General features: G+C 42.2%; 1 protein-coding gene across 2 annotated transcripts in view; it reads left to right on the top strand.

Annotated features, from left to right (window-relative positions):
• Positions 1-17000, top strand: part of EXTL1 (exostosin like glycosyltransferase 1) — a 59063-nt gene extending 42063 nt beyond the window's left edge. Inside the window, exons 5-11 of one of the 2 annotated variants that reach the window (XM_089479497.1) lie at positions 654-786; positions 3122-3240; positions 7188-7283; positions 8240-8326; positions 9475-9635; positions 10446-10639; positions 16039-17000. In XM_089479497.1, coding sequence (XP_089335623.1) covers positions 654-786; positions 3122-3240; positions 7188-7283; positions 8240-8326; positions 9475-9635; positions 10446-10639; positions 16039-16259 — 1011 coding nt within the window. In that variant the 3' untranslated portion in view covers positions 16260-17000. The remainder of the gene's footprint in view (positions 1-653; positions 787-3121; positions 3241-7187; positions 7284-8239; positions 8327-9474; positions 9636-10445; positions 10640-16038) is intronic. The other variant, XM_089479498.1, reaches the window with a different exon arrangement.
• The last annotated feature ends 1846 nt before the right edge of the window (positions 17001-18846 follow it).

Raw genomic sequence — 18846 nt, 5'->3', positions numbered from 1 at the left:
CAAAATGACTGCAGTTTGACACCACTTAAACTGCCATGGCTCAGTGCTATAGAATTTTGGGATTTGTAGTTTTGTGGGCTGTTTAGCTTTCTCTCTCAGAGCGCTCTGGTGCCACAACAAACTATAAATCCCAGGATTCCATAGCATGGAGCCATGACAGTCAAAGCAGTGTCAAACTGCATTAATTCTGTTAAACATTGAACTATACACTGAGGAAAATACATTTTCCCACAGCTTAACCTATTTACCCCCCAACAGTGGGATTTCCTCATAGATACATATTTCATTAATCAGACTTTTAAATTAAGCCCATGTTTACCTTCCATTGACCAATTATTAAAAAAGCATGCTAAATGCAAGGTATGGGAGTGAGGAAAACCAAGTGCTTTGACAAACAACTCATTTGAGGGAACATCTCTTCTAATATGTGCTAAATGTACTGCCTGATTTGATGCCCATTTCAGAGGTAAAACTTCCTAGTTTACAATTGACATTCTGCACTGCAGCAGCCTAACCTTCTTTTACATGAAATGACTAGGGCTGCTGAAGCAGATCTCATAGCCTGGTTGATCTCACCTCCTCCCTTATGTCAGATCCTGACAGCTTCAGGGGTGTAACACTTGTGCGATGACAACTTTCCTTTTCTTCCTTAGATAATAAAAGATCGGATATTTCATCAAGAATCCCGCCCAAGGTTCTTGTGGAACACGCTTCCAGGGGGGCTGTTAGCACTGCCAGAATTCTCCACTCACCTGAATGACTTCCCTTTCTACTACCTGCAGCAAGGTAAGGGAACGTTTCCCTTGCCTTTTCTTCAACATCATAAGTGTCTCTGCTTTCCCCCTCCAACTCAGGATGATAGTGGTAGCAGTGGTGCGGATGAGGATGGGAGTGACATGGCATCTGCAACACAATGGTGCACCATTTTGTTCAGAGATTTCATGCCATCTTCTAAGACACTACATTTATTTCCCTTCTCCATTAACCTACCCTGTTTTCCATTTCTCCCCACAATGGACACTTAGTATTCCATATCATTCTAGTATCCCCAGCCCTCCTTGGGCTCCTCCACTGTTTCTTTTTTGGAGTGAGGGAAGGCTCCCATTATATATTTTTTTCCTCCCAAAGGGTTTGGGGAGTACTTTCTGTGCCACTTTTTAAAAGTTTAGGGATCACTTAAAGCTGATACCTTCCCCTCTTCTTTTTTTAGTGGCTCTGTTTTTGGTTGCAAAACAAATATTAGGGTGCATCTACATTGCAGAAATAAGGCAGGTTGACACCACTTTAACTGCCATGGCTCCAGCCTATAGAAACCTAAGATTTGTAGTTTTGGGCAAAGAAGGCTAAAGACCTTCAGCTTCCAAAATTCCATAGGATGGAGCTACAGCAATTTAACTGATGTGAAGCTGCATCATTTCTACAGTGTGGAGGGAATGGATCAGTGCATACAGCCTTATGACCTGTGTTATGTATGCAACGTAGAGCATGGTCTACACTGTTTTAGCAGTCTTTAGCATGGGTTCATCTGATGGAATCCTGGGATTTCTAACTTCATATTCTTTGTTAGAGAGTTTTCTTGCACTTCCCTGGATTACAGTTCAGAGCATGCTAAGTACCTCTCCAAACTACATATCCTAGGATGGAGGTGATGATGATGATTTTATTTTTTAGATTGTTTTTAATGTCATTACTAGTTTGGTTCTATTTTCATGTCAGTCTATGAGCCTATGATTCTATGCTTGAACTATATTGTATTTATTTAAAGTTGTAAGCTGCATTGAGGCTCAGTTCTGGTGACAAGGCAAGGTATAAATAAAGATGGTGACATTGAGAGTAGGAGTGGGGGTGGTAAACTTTATATATGTCCAGTTTCTCCCCAAAACCAGGGCATGCGTACGATGTGACAGTTAAAGGGGAAACCAATTGATATTACTGTGAAACATTACGGTTACGTTCCTAGACAGGTTTCTGTTCCCAAGAAACTTAAAGCCGAACAGCAGAGGAGAAAGAAAAGACGTACAAACAAACAGGGAGGAGGAAGAATGTTAATAAATGCTGTTATACATACATACATACCAATTCTCTTCTTTCTAGTCATGCCCTATTACAATTAAGTTGATAGCCAAGTGGACCTGAAACATCACAAATTCTTTCCCTGTTTAATGCAGATTCAAAATCCTTCCCTTCCCTTCTCTTTCCTTCCCTTGTTTTCCCACGGTGTATGTCAGTCAGTCAACCTTTATTAGGCATAGAAAAACAACATGCATTTACAATAAAACTTCAGGATTGTTATTAAAATTTAAGCCATAATCTTGTTGCCTCCACCAGAAAATTGGCCATTAACCTGGTAATATGTGCATTCCGGTCTTCCAGTAGGTATTCCACTGATAACCCATTGTTATACTGCAAATTCCTTGCAACAGGGACCTGTCCTCTTCTGCCCTGGAAAGTATTACACACTTGGCAAGGGCCACTGGTGAATTTCATGTCAGCAGCCTGATATATCTGCTCCAGCTTTCAGTCTTAAATTTTTAAAAACACTACCCAAGTTTCTGGATCTTGTCCGTAAAGGTCTAATCTGCACTGCAAAAATAATGCCGTTTGACACTGCATTAATTGCCATGGCTCAACGCTGTGGGATTCTGCAATTTGTAGTCTGTTGTGGCACTAGAGCTCTCTGACAGAGAAGGCTCACAAACCTACAAATCTCCGAATTCCATAGGGTTGAGCCACGGCAGTTAAAGTGGGGTCAAACTGCATTATTTCTGCAGTCCAGATTAGTGCTAAGATACATTCAGTACTTAAGATAGCTCATTTAAAGTTTTTTTAAAAAAATACAGATCAGTCATACCATCCCACTGATGTGAAAGCTGCTAGCTCCCACTGGCACATTGATGGCATGATGTGAAGTATGACCATTTGCCTAGTTGGGAATGAGGATTCAGAGGATAAGCTAATGGAAAGTGTAGGTTTTATTCTTGGAGATGGTTGGTTGTTTTGTGTTGTTACTACACGTCCTAGAAATCCCTAGCCAGCATGAGCACTGTAACTTTTCCAAGGTCAGGTTTTGAGGAGGATTTTTGGTATCCTGGGCTCATCATCACATCTCTTCCCACAACAGGATCCAGTCCTTCAGGCAAGTTTACGGCATTCATCCGGGCTGTGTCACCAGTTGTCTCCCTCTCCCAGCCCATCCTCAAGCTCATCCAAGCAGTCTCCCAATCCCAGTACTGCGCCCAGGTAAAAGGGAAGGGACGCTTGTCCCACCATTGTGTGGAAGGGATGAGGAAAGAGAAATTGTGTCTACCAAAATGCCCTCTTTTTTACATGTGTATTGAAATATTGAAACATGGGTACTGAAAACTAGCACTACAGACAGGGTGACCAGGTGTCCTAACTGCAAAGGAGGACAGGGCACCGCAAAATGTAGGAACAAAATCCATGGATGCTCAAGTCCCATTATATACAATGGGGTAGTAAATGATGACCCTTATATAAAATGGCAGAATCAAGGTTTGTTTTGGGAATTTAAAAAAAGAACATCTTCAAACCTTGGATGGATGATTCCATGGATACAGAATCTGTGCATACGGAGGATTGACTGCAAAAACGAATTGAAAAAACTCCGCGTTGCTGATGCCCGCACTCCAGAGAGTCTGTCTCTCACCAGATGTTCTACATGACTCCCATCATCCTAGACCATTGTTCTGTGTTCCTGGGGCTGATGGGAGTTGTAGAATTCTTTCCCTCACTCAATAGTGCATTTGATTGTGCCCTATGAGTTTCCTATTAAGCAGTGGGGTGATTTTCTCTCCCGCACCAACACTGGAAATGCACACCCATGTGTCCCGAGGCCAAATGTCAAGATGGTTGATGATTTGGCAGCCAAGGAAGCACCTGGGTGGGCTTTGAATTTCTGCTCCTTGCCAGCAGGTGCTCACCTCTCCCTCTGACTATGGGGCAAGTCCTGTCAGCAAACATGTCTTGCTGAGGAATAGCTCAGCCAACAGGTCTCGCCCATCCCAGGCCACCCCAGGTGCTTCCAAATGAAAAATCACACCAGATCGGTTTGGGCATGTTGGTTCAGGGGATTCAAACATGCTGCCCTTCCACCTGAGCAACATTTGCTGAGATGCCAGGCTCGCATTACCTCATATGTAATGCTCAGAATAAATGTGCTTAGGCAGCAGTTGAAAATATAATTATTTTTTGGACTATATTTACAATAGTCCAAAAAACCCACAAAAAACAAACAAACCCAGAGTCACACTTCCAAGCTCCAGGGCCCTGTTCACAATACAGAATTATAGCGCTATTACTCCACTTTAATTGCCAGTGATTCCTTCTTACAAAATGCTGAGGTTTGTAGTGTAGGGAAGCATGAGGACACTCTGAGTTCCCCTCCCTAAACTGCCAGTTCAAGGATTCGATAGGATCATGGAAGCATGACAGTTAAAGTGGAATAATAGCACTATAATTCTGTAGTGTGGATGAGCCTTGGTAATTTCCATATCTGATTTCCATACGTCCTCCTTATCTGCCACTCCATTTGATTTGATGTCAGGGAATCTCCAATGTCATTGATCCCCTTTCACCAGGGTCAGTGGACAAGAGGTGGACTAGTCCCCCATCCTGTGGTAGATGAAATCTGAACAGGATTTTGGGTATCTTGGGCCTTGCCTGAATGGGCCAAGATTTTCCAGAAGTAGCCTGGAGTATCCTGGTCCCAGAACTGCCTCAATCTCTCGCCATTACCTGGCATGTCTACTACCACTGTGGGTCGCTCACTTTGAGGTCAGAATGAGTCCTGCACCACTGTGTCAGCACTGCCACATCCCACTGGCTGGGCACCTCGTTCTGACCTCAAAGTGAGCGACTCACAGTGGTGGCAGAGATGCCAGGCAGCTCAGTGGGACACCCTTGCAGATAGCCACCATGGCATACGGAGGGATCCGGATCTTCTTGGAAGATCTGGAGTAATAGATAACATTTTAAAATGTGTGTTAAGCAAGGTATAGCCTGGTTATGGTGTAGAACATCCCAGATGTCATCTGGAATGCTCTCACCAGAACCAGGATTTGGGACATGCATCATCCAACCAGGATGATGCCAAAACAAGGGGGAAATGGGCATTTGGACCCATGCACATAGTGCCTTGGTACACGTTCCCAGCTCCTACAGTAGGTAGGAATTTGAAATGGGACAATTAAATCACTGTAAAGAATTTAAACCCTTCTTTATTAAATGGAAGAGCTCCATTATAACACAAATTGTGCCCCATGAGAGCCTTTTATTAACAGTGATTCTTGCTTTGAATAAGAAATTGTATTAAAGCGCATAGACATTATCTAGAACAGTAGAACGGTAATTATATTTATGGGTTTTTTTTACAGTTATAGAAATATAAACAAATAATCTTTTTAAAAAAAATAGAAATGAGAGCAGATTGGGAATAATATTAATGCAAGGACATTTGTTCCAGCTCAGGTAAAGTTAGTTTAGGAAAGTTACATTTAATGTCTGGAACCTCCCATGCGATCACAGGAATACTTGTAGTCTAAAAGGGCAATTTTTCATATGGGACTCAATCTGTGTGGCAGTAGTGCAGCGTTGGCAAAGGAGTTACACAACTCCATTTTCTCACCAGATTCCCTATCTGAATTGTGAGCTTCTGTTTTCTTTAAAGGCGTGATTCTCAGTCTTTGGTCCTCCAGACATTTTGTGCTTCATCTCCCAAAAGCTCCAGCCAGCATAGCCAGTGTTAAGGAATTCTGAGAGCCACAGTCCAAAATAACACCTGCTTTATAGAAAACCATCTCCACGGTTGCCTAGTGCAAGACTGTTGTGTTGTGTCAAGTCTGGTTTGACTCAGCCTTTATCTGTATGTTTCTTTGGAAGGTTGTGCTACTGAACTCAGAGACCTAGTATGGTGTAGTGCTTTGAGTGTTAGTCTTGGAGACCTGGAGTTGAATTCCTGCTCAGCCATGGAAACCCATTGGGTGACCCTGGGCAAGTCACATTCTCTCATCTACAGAGGAAAGCAAAGGCATACCCCCTCTGAACAAATCTGTGATAGGTTTGTCTTAGGGTTGCCATAAAACTTGAAGGCACACAGCAACAACCACCCACTGAATTCAATGAGACTTGCTCCCAGAGGTAGGTAACTGTGCATGCTTGCTTGAAATTAAGCCCCTCTGAGTTCAATGGGGATTATTCCCAAGTAAGTGTACATAGGGAATTGCTGGGGTAGCCAATGCTATCTTGAGCTGGACTATGGTCAATAACATAAAGCTGGAGAATTACGTACTTTCAGTTTGGAAGCAGGGACGATTGAACTCAGTAGTATTCACAAGTAAATATGCATAAGATCCAGTGACTTGCCAATGACTCAGAGACTTTACAGCAAAGCTTTCAGCTTCAGCACCTCTCCCAGCCATTGCAGTTAATGGGACAAGTTAGAGTTAATTTAAGTCTCATTGATTTCAGTTCATTTGTTACTCTAAACATGACTGGTACTTAAGCTAACCTGCACAGTTAAATGGCATACTTGATGTAAGTTTGCACTCTGGGCTTCTTTTATAAAAATTGAGTGCTCTTTGATGTTCAAATTAGAACCATTTAAATACAAAGGTAGACCTTAAAAGTAGGTTCCTGGTGACTCCCAAGCCTGATCCATTAAGTGTGGAGGTGGGATATCTTATCCGAATGTATGGCAGGTACAGGAAAAAGAGGGGTTAGCCTGTCTATGGATTTGAGTAGGAGGATACCTACAGGCACAGAGGCAAACACATACCCTCATTCCCATAAAATAAATATGAACATGTGAACATAAAAACCCTGTGCTGCAGTGGCAAATTTTGAAGTTCAAGCTCTTATCATGGTAATCCTCGCCATAAGAAGAGTTTCCCCAAGCTTGTCAGAGACCAATCCACTGTAAAAATGTGGTTCAATCCATCTAAGCCAAGGACCATCAAAACCATCTTGTGGCAATGAATTCCATCAATTAATAACCTGCAGTGTCATGAAGTCCTTCCCTTCATGGCTTCCAGTGGAGTAGGGTGGCCACATGCAAAAGAGGACAGGACAGCTTTTAATAGTTGTTGGTACCTTGACGGATGGAATATCTCTGTATGGTTGCTTTGCTTGCTAATTCACAGTGCCCTCCCCACTCTGCCTCTGCTTCTCAGATTTTAGTTTTATGGAGCTGTGAGAAACCACCACCACAAAGCAGTAAATGGCCGCAGACAGCAGTTCCATTGACAGTTATCCACGGCAGCAACAAGGTAAGCAGGCTGCTGGGTTAACTTGGTGTGTAAGAGAGAGAGGCATCTTAGACATACAGTGCCAGCATGTGTTTAGCCATATTGATCCTTACTGAAGGCTGACTATTATTTTATCTGGATCCTAAGGTTTCACCCAAGAAAAGAAGGTTAAGAGGTGACATGATAGCTCTGTTTAAATATTGGAAAGAATGTCATATTGAGGATGGAGCAAGCTTGTTTTCTGCTGCTCCAGAGAATAGGACCTGGAACAATGGACAAATTCAATTCAAGAGAATTTCTTGGGGGCCACATTCCAGTGGTGGGCAGTGCCAAAGGTAAAGGAAGGAGTAAACATGCCAGCCTGATTTAACTTTAAGCTCCCACTGCCCATCAATAATATATTTAAAATATATTTCAACATTTTAGAATGGGAAGAAAATGCCATTAAAAAGCTAGGAAAGCACCGTATGGTGGAATCATAGAGAACAAGGCTGGGACATTTGAGGAAATTCAGTGTGGGTCTATATGACAGCATTATATCAGTATGAAACTACTTTAACTGCTATGACTCCAGTCTATAAAATCCTGGGAATACGGGGGAAGGACTTGTGTTACTATGTAATATTTAATAAGTATTAATAAATATTAATTAATAAATATTAAAATATTAATTTCTGGAGTTCAGCAGACGGCACCGGAAAATTGTCAGTACTTTACTAATCTACAAATCCTAGGATTCTGTTCAATGGAGCCATGGTAATGAAAGTAATATTAAACTGGTATAACTCTTTAGTGTGGACATAGCCTCAGATGGGTCAGATTCACTCCCAAAGGTCACAAGTTGCTTGTCCATGTTGTACTGCCTGTCAAAGACAGACAAAGGTCTATAATTCTGAAGATGGGGGATCACAAACATTTTCTCTAACTCTTTTGGGTTTCCCCACTCCCTTCTCTTCCCCTCTTTTTCTCCCCTAAAGGTCAGTGACCGGTTTTTGCCTTATTCCGCCATCGAAACAGATGCAGTATTGAGCCTGGATGAACACAGCAGCCTCTCAACAAGTGAGGTGAGGCAACTCTCTGGGAGCATTTAAACTCATCACCAAAGACAAAGACATCCCAGAAAGTAGGACCTTGCCAAGGGGTATCTAATCTCAACAGGTCATAGTGTCTATTTAATCACTGGCTTGAGACCCAGAACCAGGGATCACATAGTGCTCTGCCACTGACCTACAGCCCTTCCTTTCAAGGGGATTTCCCAAATCTCAGCCCATATTCCTGGTAGCTTTTTCATGTGTTCATGCACAATTCTGTCTTGTTTCCACAGTCAAATCAGTTATTAATGGACAACAGTATTTCTGACAATTAGAAGGTCTTTACTTCAGATACTAGGCCTTCTTCAATCCCCAGATTTCTAACACTCGAGTAACTTAATTTTATTTATTTTAAAGATTTATATTCCGCCTTTCTCCCACAATGGGATTCAAGGCGCGTTACAATAGTTTAAAGAGAAAAAAAAACAAAACAAAACACAGAAGTACAAAAGTTTTAAAAAGATTAAACATTATTAATATTAAAACATAAGTTTAAAAACACATAGTTAAAACTGGTAAAAACTATGTAGAAAGCATTTAAAACCTGATTTTAGCATTTAGAAATACACTGTGGGCTTTTAAAAAAAAGGTGGGAGACGAAGTTCATAAGGGAATATGAACTCAGTAAATATATGACTTCTAGGTGTGAAGATTTTCAGTGTCTCACTCTCTGTAATGTTAAAAATATGGGAAAGGAAGGAAAAATTCATTGGAGAGTGGGGCAGAATTCTTATTGAGAGAAGCAATGCCCTCATTTTGTCCCCTGCCTCTGGTAGCCAAACCTTTGCATTGCATGCTTTTTTTCTGCATGGTTCATTGGGCTCATCCTCAGTTTTTAGACATATGCTAAGGAATCTACAATTTAATTAAAAAGAGCACAGATGATGGATGTGGAGACCAGCTAGCCTCTTATGTGCAATGTGAGCAAATGTGTCTCTGCAGATGTGGCTGGTTTACAGTTCTTAGCATCCCTCACTACTGACCATGCTTACTCGAACAGATGGGTGACTTGCAATTCAACAACATCCAGAAGGACGCTGTTGCTTTGCCTCACCTTGTGCAGCTGTCTTCTCCGCTCACAATGCGCCTCTTGATTTCTTTCTCTCTCCCTGACTGTCCAGGTTGACTTTGCCTTTGGGGTGTGGAGAAGTTTCCCAGACCGGATTGTAGGCTTCCCTATGCGCAGCCATTTCTGGGATGCTGGCAAGAGCCAATGGAGTTACACCTCAAAATGGACCAATGAATTCTCCATGGTTCTCACTGCAGCAGCATTCTACCACAGGTAACCTTCTTCTTCTACCGTTGTTAGGAATTACCAATGAAGCCTGTGACAAAACGTTGTGGGATAAATGCTCCTCCTATTTAGGATTGTAGCCAGTCACACTTTTTCCCCAGATGCTCCATTCTGTTTCCCTCTCTTCTGCTTTTCCTCACATGCCGCAATTCACTAGTCACTAGCATCCTGAGGCCTGATTTTGTTGGCCTGCTTTTGGAGTGAGGAAGAGTGTATTTTCTTAGTGCATTTTTGTGCAGTCCTGTAAACCTTGGCTTTCTCTGGATACCTCCCCCTTTTGCACAGATTGAACCATTTTAGTTACTTAGCTGGAAAACTGTTTCTGTGTATGTATGAGCCAGTGTGCTGTAGTGCTCTGAGTATTGGGCTATGACTCTGGAGACCAGTTTCTCACTTGGCCATGAAAATCACTGGGTGCCCTTGGTCAAGTCATATGCAAATCAATGCTCTCATCCTCAGGGAAAGGCAATGGTGAACCCCTCTGAACAAATCTTGCCAAGAAAACCCCATGCTTAAGGGTGCCATAAGTTGGAAATGGCTTAGAGGAACGCAACACACAAATGTTTCTATTAGCTAACAGGTTTGAGAAGATTGCTTGGTTGGGGGTTGTTTTTAAGGAATTGGCTGCTCCAAGAGACATTTTGAGGTCATTTCAGGCATTTCTTTGTCCATTTTTAAAGCAGGGCTTGGAAGACTCAAAGGCAGGTTCATGGTGGAGTGAAAAAGGGTCCTGTTTGCTTGCCCCCCTAACACACTGTTTGGTCGGTTTTCCTTTCTCCCTCTTTCTTTCGTGAACAGGTATTATCACAGCCTCTTCACCAATTATTTGCCTGCTCGGCTAAGGAGCCTCATTGATCAGATCGCCAACTGTGAGGACATATTGATGAACTTCCTAGTTTCTGCTGTCACCAAGCTACCTCCCATTAAAGTGACCCAGAAAAAACAACTCAGAGAGAGCCTCCCTCAACAGGTAAAGTGGAGGCAACAGACAGGCAAGCATGGGAATTACAGTTGGCCCTTCACATTTGCGGCTTTGACTTTTGTGGATTTGATTATTTGCGATTTTGATTAATATGTTCTCTTTAGGAGTCTCTAGGTCTTCGAGTGCAACTCTGCCAGACGTTAACCATAGAGTTGTGCTGAAGAAACTAAAAGTTCCTAGAGAAAACATCTCTCGAGACATTTGTAGGTCCGCCGACATGATTCTATTAACTTCTGGCAGGTGTTGACCATAGCATTGCACTGGAGGACCTGGAGATACCTAGAGAGGTATTCTGCCAGGTAAAAAGAATAGTGTTTTTTTATTTGCAGTTTTTTCACATTCATGTGGGTCTTTCACCCATAACCCCAGAAAATGTGGAGGGGCCACTGTATATGGAGAAGGGGAGCAGAAGATAGGTATTGCTCCCACGTCACGTTGTTCTCAACAGCTATTACCCTATAAACCATAGGTGGGAATTTTGTAGCTCTCCAGATGTTGTTGGATTGCAGCTCCCATTGTTCCCAACCCAGCTCACCCAGTGGTGAAGAATGCTGGGGGGGTGCATGACTCCATAAACAAGAATGGGCATAGGAGCCTTGCTGAGTGTTTTTGTGGCCTCCATTGCTGTCATTACCAATGCTCAGTGGTGCTATTTGCGCTGCCAAAAGAATGACACCACTGAGATTTAGTGCTGTTACAAAATCCTCCTTCTCTTTTGCTTTCATTTCTTTTCCAGAATGGAAGGGAACTCTTTGCAGTACAGAAAGAGCTGCTCTATATGGTGTGGATGGAGGTAATCTCCTACCCTCCAGTTGTCCTGATTTGGCACACTGTGGAATTATTGCAGTACATAGAGACATCTTGTAGCAACTTTGAGACTAACTGAAAGAAAGAAATTGGCAAGCATTAACTTTCATACACTTCAGTCTACTTCCTCAGATGCATGTACGGTAGTTTCATTTAGTCTCAAAGGTGCTACAAGATCTCTCTATGTACTGATTCTACAGACTAACACGGTTATATCTTTGAATTCTACCACTGTGGAATTAATGCAGTTTGACACCACTTTGACTGCCATGGCTCCATCCTATGGAAGCTTGAGATTTGTAGTTTGTTGTGGCACTATAGCTTTCTGAGAGAGAAGTCTAAATAGCTCACAACACTAAACATGCCAGAATCCTATAGCATAGCTGCTCTTGGAAATCTGAAAAGAAAAGAGGAGCATACTCGATGACTTCTCAGGAGTCCGTTAAGATGGTATCATGTGATTTTTCTTCTCTTGAAAGAAGCCTTTAGCTCCTTGGCTAAGAAAATCCTGTGAAATTTGTGGGGCTGCCATAAATCGATGGGCGACTTGAAAACACATAGACACCCACACGCAGGTCTGGGAAACAGCAGACATGATGGATACCAGTCATTTTCAGAGCCAAAACAAAACAAAGAGTTGTTAACTATTTTGTCTGTTACAATGGTTTTATTGTTCTGTTGTTTTTAATTATATTGTTCACTGCCTGAAGTGCAATTTTTTGAAGGAAAGATGGGATAAAAAAGCAAGCACTGTGTGCACATGCACACACATATGCATACATACCCTTTGCCAAACCCTCCTCTGTCGGTTATGATGTCAGTATTCTTCAGTACAAGATTCAGAGAGAACTTGTAATTATGTGGTTTGGAATGAAAAATTATGTGCTCTCAATACTCCAAAACAGCACAAGACAAACATTAGTTCCACCAAGGTTCTTCTACTGCTCCAAAGGAAAATACAGAGAGAGAGAGATTACCACATGCCCACAGTATAGTTTTTAACTTAATTCTCTGACACAAGCAGTGGATGTCCAGCACTCAAACTAAAAATGTGTGGTATCTTAAACTAGAGAGCCAGAGTAGGTTCGAATCCCTGCTGAGCCACGAAACTCACTGGGCGACCTTGGGCAAGTCACACTCTCTCAGCCTCAGTTGACGGCAATGGCAAGTCCCCTCTGAACAAATCTTGCCAAGAAAACGCCTTAGAGTTTGAAAGCAAAAACAACAAAGCTTTCTATAAAACAATAAAAGTGACTTTTCAGTTGATTTGCTTTTTTAAAAAAAAGCCAATTTAATTCTTAAAACAAACTGGGGAGGGAGCAGATGAAAGAACCTTTCAGTGGCCAGTTGTGGCCCCCAGAGGCTTGATGTGTACAACTAGCCATTCGTAATCCACTAACAAAGGTGCAAGTCCGCAACAGGATTCTGGCTCCTTTCCCCAACTTGGCCATGATGATAAGAACTGTACTGCCACACAGTTGTTGAGCATGCACCAGGCTGTAAAAAGCATAGGTTGTAAAACATAGGAAAAGGAGAAGCACAAAGCGAGTTGAAAAGGGAATTTTAGCAGGCACACTCCTCCATGAGAAGCTGCATTTGTGAAAATTCGTAGCTTTGCATCTGTTCCCCCTAGAAGACAGACATAATGGCTGACAACGCAAAAACAGACCAATGCACATTATATTTTTGATGTAAAGGCAGGGTCTGGGTCTGACAGAGGTCAAAGATTCCTGGCACATCATATCTGACAGTTGAAAGCTGACATGACAGACAGTTGAAAATTTGAAGATTTCCAATATGATACCTTTCAGAAACAAAACCACTGGCTTTGACAAAAAAAACAAAAACCAAACCTTCCCGTTACAATTTTTTGTTTAACGGAAGGGATTTGCATCTTTGGCATGCCCACCTGGTCAATAAGCCCACTTGTTCAGCAAAAGTCATTCAGGCTGCAGAACCAATGAGTCATGGACAGCTGCCCCTGAGAATTAATCACAACTGATAGGATTGTGTCCCTAAAAGATTATATTTGTAACTGGACAGTGCTTGGAAAGATGCATGGAACATGTTGAGCAGCAGCATACCACTCAGTACCAATTGCTGGGGAATGACAGCAAAGAGAAAGCTGGTGTCATTGGAAGAAAATTAATATTCTGAAGAAGGAGCTGTCGCTCTGTGGCTGAGCACATTCTTTGCATGCAGAAGGGCCCAGGCTCTATCCTTTGCATCTCTAGTTACAAGACCTGGGTAGCAGGTAATGGGAAGCTAAAAAAACAAAAAACCTTCTGCCTCAGATTCTGACAATTCACTGTCAGAGTAAATGCAATACTAGGCACTAGAGAGACAATTTGCTATAAGGCAGTGTCTTAAGTGACATGAAAGAGGGATGAGTGTTCACTCCCTGTACCAGTGATATGGCACTTCCATGTCCCACTTATAGGAGGAATTATTCACATGGATATGGTTGAAGCTCATTCTCTTCCTCGCCTTTAGAGCCGGTCTGACTATTATAACCATCTCATATGCCAAGTGGTAAGGCTGCAGCAGTCCTCTAACTATTTCCCTGGAGTGCCCCCAATTATTTTCTTCTGTTGGAGGATGGAGCATGGTGTGTCACATAGTCATGATCAGGGTGACCAGATGTCTTCCTTTTCCAGGGCATGTCTTTCATTTCAACCTTCTGTTCAAGAAGAATTCCAAAATGTCCTCCGTTTTGAGTATGGCTAAGAAGCCCATTGATTAGCACCATGTTTGCTGCTCCCCTTCAAGAAATTCATCTCTTTGGCAGCCTGACTTCGCTGCAAATAGGGAATCGGATGGATCCTTCCAGTTCTTTATTCTTAGTAGCAGCAGCAGCAGATACGACTTGCACCCATAGTTCAAGGCCCCATTATTTCAGTGGGGGAAAGGACAACAAAAGTGTTTGGCAATGGGCAGCTTGTGGACACAGTGCAAAGGTTGAATGGGGTTTCCCCCTTTAATTTCAGCATAATGGACGAATGGAAGGAATACGGTTGGCCCTCCTCATTTGCGGCTTTGACATTTGTGGATTTGATGATTTGTGGCTTTGATAAATATGCTCTCTCTTGGAATCTCTTAAGTCACCCAGTGCAATTTTGCTGGGGGTTGTCCATAGAGTTGTGCTGGAGAACCTAGAATTTCCTAGAGAAAATACTTCTCTAGGCATTTGTAGGTCTTCCAGCATGATTTTATGATCAACGTCTGGCAGATGTTGACCATAGTATTGCATTGGAGGACTTCAAGATTCCCAGAGAGGTTCTTTTAGGTTAAAAGAATAGTGGGTTTTTTTTAAAATTTGTATTCTTTCCACATTCATGGTGATCTTTCACTCCTAACCACGGCGAATGTGGAGGGCCCACTGTAGTTTAAATCATTGTTGCTAGTAAAGTACAATTTTAAGCATTTGGTTTGTTCAGAGTTCTATAAGCATCTTGCAAGCCAACAAGCAATGAAGATAAGTTCATCAGAAAAAAATATGATGGAGTGCATAATAAAAATACAGTATATGGAATAGAGCTGTTTATATTAGTGATTTTAGTTTTTATTTTATAGTGTCCTAAATTTTTCTAGAATGTTCTAGATTTTGTGATGCCTTTTCCTCTTTTGTGGTTATGATATCTGGTCTCCCTGGTTATGAGCCTCTAGATGCAACAGCTGTCTTTTATTGAGGTGGAAGAGAGGGTATTGTATCACATCTGCAGTACTGAATTAAGACCACTGAGTCAAAATCTAGAATATTCTAGAAAAATTTAGGACACTATAAAATAAAAACTAAAATCACTAATATAAACAGCTCTATTCCATATACTGTATTTTATTATCACATGGGGCTACCTTTGTACCAGGTTCGGAAGCTACAACTAGTTCAGAATGCTGCAGCCAGGTTGATCCCAGGCACTCCAAGATCGGACCATATAACACCTATATTAAAATCTCTTCACTGGCTGCCTATTAGCTTCCAGGCACAATACAAAATGTTAGTCATTACCTATGAAGCCCTATATGGCTTGGGCCCAAGTTATTTGAGGGAGTGCCTCTCCCTACATAATCCGCCCCGCACCCTCAGAGCAACAGGGACATTTTACTTGACTGCTCCAGGGTAAAACTAGCAGCAACTCACTGGAGGGCTTATACGACAACAGCCCCTACCCTCTGGAACTCTCTCCCAGAAAAGATCTGACTCTGTCCTACATTAGTAGCCTTTAAGAAGGCATTAAAAACTCATCTCTTTCAAGTAGCATACCCTCCCGATTCTGTTTAGATTAGGAACTTCCCCCCATAACCGTTGGTTTTAATGGTTTGGATATGGCTCAGATTTTGTATGAAACTGTGAATTGTAACTAGTGAGGTATTTTATTGTTCTGTACTGTGACATGTGTCACATACCTGCTATATTGTAAACCGCTTTGATCTACAGGAAAGGCGGTATATAAATAAAGTTTTTATTTTTATATTTATTATTTTAATGTCTGTACTTGGAAATGATGGAAGGAGGGCAACCATCTTGTCTGTCACTTCAGGCAGAAAAATGTCTTGAGCCACCCTGCTCACCTTCATTCTCTTATTTTTGCTTCCTTGCAGCTGCTGAAGAGTGCTCCTCCGTCCAACGGGAACCTTCATTTTTCCCAGCGCCAGGAATGTGTCAATCAATTTGCAACCTGGTTCGGGTACATGCCTCTGGTGCATTCTCAGTTTCGTCTGGATCCTGTGCTCTTCAAAGACCAGGTGTCAGTGCTACGGAAGAAGTACCGCCATCTAGAGAGGGATTAGCTTCTCAAAATACCTACTCTTGGGCTGAATAGATGCCAGAGCAAAAGGGAAGACACACCAAAAGCAGCCCTCTCTCTGGTGGACCATGGGAATACTGCAACAGTACTAATCTGGACCTGATTGGACCCATCCGTATAGTCATTGCTCTTGTTGGGATGGAGGCAGCATCTATTGTATCAGAGAAACCTTTTAGACTTTGGGTACCATAAGGTGGAGCCTCATCTCACTGGTAGCTGTGGAGGTGCCAGATGAATTTTCACTCTTTATTGGGTTTTACCAGTACAAATAAAAAGGTTTGCAGGAACGGACTGCCTCTCTGCTTGTTTTTGACAGGACCTTTTTGGTTGTGCTCACTTTACAGATGGACTTGCCATCCCTGTTTTTGTTTTCTGAACAAAATTGGGTTGCTACATGGTCTTGAAATGTATTGGCCAGATCTACAATCCATCTTCCAGGGCATTTGCCAACACAGCAGATGATTAAGCAGGGGGGAAATGGCATGTGGTCAATTGCTTGGTCATTTTTCTATCTTTCAGAAGATGTGGCTTCTATATAAAAAGAAGAAGACAATCATGACATTTGCAGAAAGGTGAAACATTCTGGAAGTGCTCATTGTGACCATATGTCTGTACTTGGAAACTGGTTGTCTCTGGTTTTCTGTTTAAAGCTACTTCTCATCAGAAAGGAAAGACATCCTACAGATTCACAGAAATAGCTTTCCCTTCCAAAAATACACACAGTCTCCTTTTCAGGGAAATACACTCCGAATGAGGTGCTAGGGTTCCACACTTTTGGTAAATATAAAGGTTGCAATCGTAGAAAAGAATTTTGCACCTTAGTGATTTCAGAACTTGCAGGAATGATACAGGCGAAGGTTTTCCAAGCATGCAGGTGTGGTGAGAGGAAATCTCCCTGTTGGGTTTCTGTTTCTTGCAGAAGTATTTGTGACCAGGGAAAGGGACCTCTTATTACTCTGTGAATTGTTTTTCTACTGTTATCTCTTCAATATAGAAGGGACACACTTCTAGTTTTAGCCTTAGGGGTTGCATAAGGTCTTTGCAACTGCTGGGGCTGATTTACAGTGCAGGCAGGCAGGCTCAAGAATGAAGAACACTTTACCAAAATCAATACTTGAGGTGTGATGTATAAGCTGGCAGCCCTTCCACAGGGCAGGATGAAGTAGCTGGCCCAAATGATGGATCATCAGTGCCAATGTGGATGGCAGAGTGGGAAGTGGACATGAGAGAGCCAACTTTTGAATAACCAATATAGCTGCAGACTGATCTACAGCAGTTTCCCCCAACCTGGTGCACTCTTGCTGGGCTTGAACCCCATCATCCACAGCTACTAGAATGAGAGGTGGCAGTGACAATGGTTCTAATACAACACATATGGATTGTACCAAGTTAGAGAAGAGCATTCTATTAGGAGATAGCATAAAGAAATTATTAGCCAATGGTGCTGTGGTTTGAGCATTGGACTAGGACTCTGGAGGCCAAGGTTCGATTCCCAGCTGGGCCATAGAATCATACTGGATGACCTTGGGCAAGTCTCATGCTCTCAGCCCCAGGAGAAGGCAATGGCAAACCACCTCCAAATAAATGTTGCCAAGAAAACCCCACGATCAGTTTGCCTTAGGGTCAAACCCAAGTCAAAAACATCTTGAAGGCACACAACAATAATAAACACAGCCATTCCAGCTGGAGTGGATGGATGTTAGGAATTGTAGTAGGAGGCATGCAGAGCCCTGGATTAGGAAAGGCTGAGCTAATAGATAACTCTTATTTGCCATGGCTGTACTACACACTGAAATAGCCTGGTCCATGGATATATCTAGAATTCTGTCTTGTCTTATTTTGCAAATGCCCAGATGACATTGTTGGGTTGCTTAAAAATTAAGCACATCTACGTATATATGATGATTGAGAGCCAGTGTGGTTTATGTGGTTTGTGTGTAGGTCTAGGAATTGAGATCAGGGTTTGATTCCATGCTCAGCCATGGAAACCCACTGGCTGACCTTAGACAAATCACATATTCTCAGCTCCAGAAAATCCTGTGATAAGTTCGCTGTAGATTAGTCACAAGTCAGACATGACTTGAAGGTACACATCAACAACAACATTATAAATCATACCTTGTGTTATTCAGCCTTATCTGATTTGCCTGGAAGTAAAACTGTAATGTCCGAATAGCCTAAAGGCACTGGATTCCATCTGCTCTGAGAAGCTAAGCAGGGTCAGTCCTGGTTAATACTTGGATGGGAGACTGCCAATGAATACCAAATTCTGTAGGTTCTATTTCAGAGGAAGAAACTGCCAAAACCATCTCAGAGTATTCCTTGCCTGAGAAAACCCTATGAAATTGATAGGGTCGTCATAAGTCAACAAGTGACTTGAAGACATGTACAATAAAAATTTAAACAGTTTGAGTGTTGAAATAAAACTCTAGGAGATCAGAGTTCAAATCCTCACTCATCGATAGAAACTCACTGGGTGACTTTGTGCAGGTCATACTCAGTCTCAGAGAAAGGCAATGGCAAAACACCTCTGACGAAATCTTGCTAAGAAACAGAATCATAGAATTATAGAATCATAGAGTTGGAAGAGACCACAAGGGCC

This window comes from Sceloporus occidentalis, unplaced genomic scaffold (assembly GCF_023333645.1).
Source record: "Sceloporus occidentalis isolate IW3139 unplaced genomic scaffold, rSceOcc1.0.p SCAF_13, whole genome shotgun sequence".
Classification (NCBI taxonomy): domain Eukaryota; kingdom Metazoa; phylum Chordata; class Lepidosauria; order Squamata; family Phrynosomatidae; genus Sceloporus; species Sceloporus occidentalis.
Note: the sequence above shows the minus strand (reverse complement) of the source record. Positions and strands in the feature narration are given on the sequence as shown.